The 4,851-nt window shown below is 40.7% G+C and overlaps 1 protein-coding gene across 1 annotated transcript in view; it reads left to right on the forward strand.

The window, feature by feature from the left end:
• The window catches only part of LOC102243953 (ATP-binding cassette sub-family A member 3-like), a gene marked incomplete at its 5' end in the record, with an annotated part of 66,719 nt that overhangs the window by 56,583 nt on the left and 5,285 nt on the right, over positions 1-4,851 (forward strand). Inside the window, 3 exons of the mRNA XM_005873363.2 lie at positions 2,591-2,778; positions 3,237-3,407; positions 3,811-4,001. Coding sequence (XP_005873425.1) covers positions 2,591-2,778; positions 3,237-3,407; positions 3,811-4,001 — 550 coding nt within the window. The remainder of the gene's footprint in view (positions 1-2,590; positions 2,779-3,236; positions 3,408-3,810; positions 4,002-4,851) is intronic.

A 4,851-nucleotide genomic window follows, 5' to 3' on the forward strand; every position in this document is an offset into this window, starting at 1 on the left:
CAGCCCTCCACAGGCCGTTTCTGCGGATCCTGTGGTGTCTGCGATCCGGAAGCCCACTCTTTCACCCCTTTGCTGATGCAAGTCCGGATGATGATCTGCTTCCTGCGGCCACTGAGGGTTGTATCAATACAAGAATTCAACAGAGAAACGGCTGACGATTGCGATAAAAAGAAACGAGTGAAGGCCTTTAAGAAGAAATGTGCCTGCCATGGGCTGTCGGTAGGCATCCAGAATACGGAGAGCAATGCAGCTGCAGGGCGCCAGGTCCTCCCAGAGCGTGGACGGGCTGAGGACGGCCAGCCCAAGGTTCGTGGGTTTAAGTGCTTCGGTCACTGAGGCTTAAGTGAGGACTTCTTTGCAATGAGTAGAATTTCCCTCTGTCCCTTGTCACAAGTTTAAAAACGCACAGCTTGTATAATGTAACCGTTTGGGGCCTGCTTTTCACTTGGATAGTGTAACTCCTTCATGCAATAAACTGAAAAGAGCCATGCTGTCTAGCCTTGAGGTCCCTCATTTCAACAGAGGTCACGCAGCAGCGCCTGGCAGTGTCCAGCCTGAAGCAGAGTCTGGCCAGAAGCTCCTCCCCCGAGTTCCCGGCCCTGGAGAATGTCGCCGCCTGAGCAGCCTTCCGTGCAGCTGAGAGGAGCGGGGAGGCAGCAGCGGCGCCTGTACCACTAGAGGGAGCCTTCGGTGTCAAAGACCTACCTGGTACACCTGACAGGTGGATGGAGCCTAGAGCAGCCTGCCACCATCCCTCCAGGGAGGTGAGGGCCTTCTGCTTGCCACCAAGGTCCATTAGCAAGGATATGTCCTAGCTAATTGTTGTCCAAACACCATCATTTGAGGCCAACCTCTATCAGAGTTAAACTTTTGACAAGGGAACAAATTTCAAACTGTCAGTCATGTAGCTAACGGTAGTGCTAGCAACAGCTGCCCAATGCCATGTGAAGTAACAAACTAATTTTTGGAGTGTTTTCTTTCCCTCCTTCAGTTTTAATGTTATGTAATGTATTTAAACACTTATTTAAATAAAACTTGTTTTCAGAAACAAAAAAAATATTCATCTTTAGATAACTTACTTTCAATCAAGAACTTATCAAAATAATGAAAGCATTTTATGTTCAAGACTATGAAATACAATAAACTACTAAGAGAATAATGTTTATACACTTGTTTCAATAAACGAATATATAAAAATAAACAATTTAAACACATGACTCAGAAAAACTCAAAATAAATGGAAGAAAAGCATATAAAAGTCTGAGTAGACAACAATTTCATAGATAAACAAGTAAAATTATAAAGTCAGCTAACCAACAACTAAGTCAAAACAACTACAGCTTTGTAAAATTAAAGAAATGGGTAAACCTATTTTTTAAAAAGGAGAGAATAGAAATACATTGAAAGAATTGGTGAGAAATGCAAAATACTTGACTCAGTTTCATGCAAATAAAATTAAAATATTTAATGGAACTGATAATTTTCTAGCTATATGTCTTGGCTATTATAAATAATGCTGCTATGAACATGGGTTGCATATATAGTTTTGAGTTCATGTTTTTGTTTCCTTTGGATAAATACCCTGAAGCAAAATTGCTGGATCATATGGTAGTTCTATTTTTTTCTATTTATCTTTTGCAGATCTCCCATACTGTTTTTCATAGTGGCTGCACCAATTTACAATCCAACCAGCAGTACACAGGGTTCCCTTCGATCCACATCTTCACCAGTATTATATTAACTCTTGTCCCTTTTTTATGATAGCCTTCCTAACAGGTGTGAAGTGATGTCTTGTGGTTTTTATTTGCATTTCCCTGATTAGTGATGTTGAGTACCTTTTTGTGTACCTGTTGGCCACCTATGCATTGTTTTTTGAAAAATGTCTATTCAGATCCTCTGCCCAATTTTCATTCAAATTGTCTGGGAAGAGGTTGCTATTAGGTTGTATGAGTTCTTTAAAGATTTTAAATATTAACTTTTTATCAGATATATGACTTGGAAACATTTTCTCCCACTTACTAGGTTGCTCTTTCTTTTCTTCTTTCTTTCTTTCTTTCTTTCTTTCTTTCTTTCTTTCTTTCTTTCTTTCTTCTCCCTTTCATTTTATTGATGACTTCCTTTTCCTTTGCTGTGCAGAAGTTGATGTAGTTCAACTTGTTTGTTTTTGTATTCTTTATATATACAAAGATATACATAATATATATCTTATCATTCTTGTCTGTGGGAAGATTAGCCTGATAGAAGTTACTTGGCCAATGTTGGAAGTGAAGTTCTATACATTATCTTAATTGACTTAATAGAATGGCTTTGCCTAATGATATCTGAATAGGCAACTTCCTCTAACAAAAATCTCTATTGGGTACATATTAGTACACAATAGATGTTTGTTGAAAATTTCAGTTAGGAATGTTAGTATGACATTTTACACAGTGAATTGCTGCTGTAAATATTCTTTAGACTAGAGCTCTGTGGGTATCAAAGCTTCTTCACAGCATGGGCTTAGGTTTTTTTTTAGCTCATCTATGTGAACTGTATGCTCAATGGAACAGTTGACTTGGATCTTTTGCTTATTATTACCATCTTGATTCAGGTTAGGTCAAGAATTGGCTATTGTCCTCAATCTAACCCTTTGCTTAACCACCTGACGGGCCGGGAATTGCTGATCATGTATGCCAGGCTGCAGGGGGTCCCTGAGCCAAATATCTGCAAGTATGTAGAAATCTTTTTGCTTTCAATGCACCTAGAAAACCATGCTGACAAGCTTGTCTACACATACAGGTGAGCTATTATTCTGCCTGCCTGTGTTTCTACTGTTTAGAAAGAATGCCTGCTAACGCAAACTGATCCCTCTGTCACACAGAGGCAATGACTATGAATAGCCTCATGTCTTGTCAGGGTTCTAATGTAAGGAATAAGGCAGATAAAGTTAACCTTTTGTAGAGATGAGCTATAGCCTTTGCATTTAAAAAAGAACACCTGCATCCTTATCTCCCTATGGTTCTTTATCTCCCAAAACAAAAATATTACAGCAATAATGATGCTGAAATAAATTACCAAAAATGCCATTTCAATGAGAATGAGTTACTATATACACCTGAATTTGGGCCTGCTACTTTGTGGTTCATATCAAATCAGCATTCTGGATATGTGAGCTAATTCTGTCCTGGAAATTAATGACTTGTGTATTCTTATTTTTTTCTTTCTCCTCCACTTTTCTCTCTCTTTTGACGATAAAGTAAAGAAAACAAACGTAAATTGAGTACTGTCATTGCCCTAATGGGAAAGTCCTCAGTTGTCTTCCTGGATGAGCCGTCCTCTGGCATGGACCCCATTGCCAGGCGCCTGCTCTGGGACACAGTAACATGGATGTGTAAAGCTGGCAAGGCTATCATCATAACCTCCCACAGGTATGACCTACTGGGACGTTTGGTTGAGAGTTAGGAGAGTATAGGAGGGAATTAGTTGGAGCCGGGAATATAAGTCAATGAACTTATCTAAGTATATGAGCTACATACATAAGAGGAGCTGTGGGTAGAAGCTAATTTGGGCTAAAGTCAAGAATCCTAAATTGAGTTCTGAAATCCAGAAGCAACAGAAAATAGGAAGTAAGGTCTTTCTGCCATGGATTTAGAAATCAACTGCTTTCAATTTTTAAAATCTTCTCTTCCCAAATATGGTCTTAGTGGTGATGTTCTGCAACACCAAGCTTTCCTACTGCAAATATTACCATATGGTCTTAGCTCTGCTTTGAAATACTGCCCTTATCCTCTGAAAGAGAGTCTCTTCAGCCAAATCTTCTTTGTCCCCTAGCATGGGAGAATGTGAGACCCTTTGTTCCAGGCTGGCAATCATGGTAAATGGGAAGTTCAAGTGCCTCGACAGACCTCAGCAACTCAAGAACAAGTTTAGTGATCTATACACTCTGACAGTAAAGATTAAGATTGATAAGAATGAAAATAAGCAAAAGGAGTTCAAAGAATTCATTGCAACAACATTCCCAGGTAATATAGGTAGGGCTTACTTGTTACAGCTGTGTTAAGTCATATCCTATGTAAAAAAGCCTAATAGGCTAAGTGTTCAGTCATCCGGTCGGCCATTCAACCAAAGCATAATATGCTAATGATATGCTAAGGCGCTCAACTGCTCGCTATGACATGCACTGACCACCAGGGAGCTGACAGTCTACCGGTCGACCAGTTGCTATGATGTGCACTGACCACTAGGGGACAGATGCTCCAACTGGTAGGTTAGCTTGCTGCTGGGGTCCAGCCAGTCAGGACTAAGTGAGATGGGCTGGATATGCCCTGGAGCCCTCCTGCAGTTCCTCCCCAGCTGGCCAACCTCCCATGTTCTTCCCTGGCCCCAACTGTGCACTAGTGGGGTCCCTCAGCCTGGCCTGCGCCTTCTCACAATCTGGGCTGAGGGACCCTCCCCCTCCAAGTGCACGAATTTTGTGCACTGGGCCTCTAGTATATAATAAAAATAAATGAAGTACACCTTTACACAACATGAATAAGAGAAAACATAAAATTAATGCAAACTATGTTTTTGCATTTATATGAAGTACAAAAGTGCAAAACCAAACTATAGGCTTCAGGGTTCCATATTTAGGTAATCTACACTAATAAAAGACAAACATGCAAATTGACTGTACCTTCGCTATGCCTTAAGCCACGCCCACCAGCCAATCAGAGCAACTATATGCAAATTAACCCAACCAAGATGGCGGCCAGCAGCCACAGAGCTGGAGAAAGCAGGAGGCTTGGTTGCCCCAATGATGGAGGAAGCCAAGCTTCCCAGCTCTGAGCTCCACTCAAAGCAACAAAGTTTCAATTATAGAAGGTAAATAAA

This window comes from Myotis brandtii, unplaced genomic scaffold (genome assembly GCF_000412655.1).
Source record: "Myotis brandtii unplaced genomic scaffold, ASM41265v1 scaffold407, whole genome shotgun sequence".
Lineage (NCBI taxonomy): Eukaryota > Metazoa > Chordata > Mammalia > Chiroptera > Vespertilionidae > Myotis > Myotis brandtii.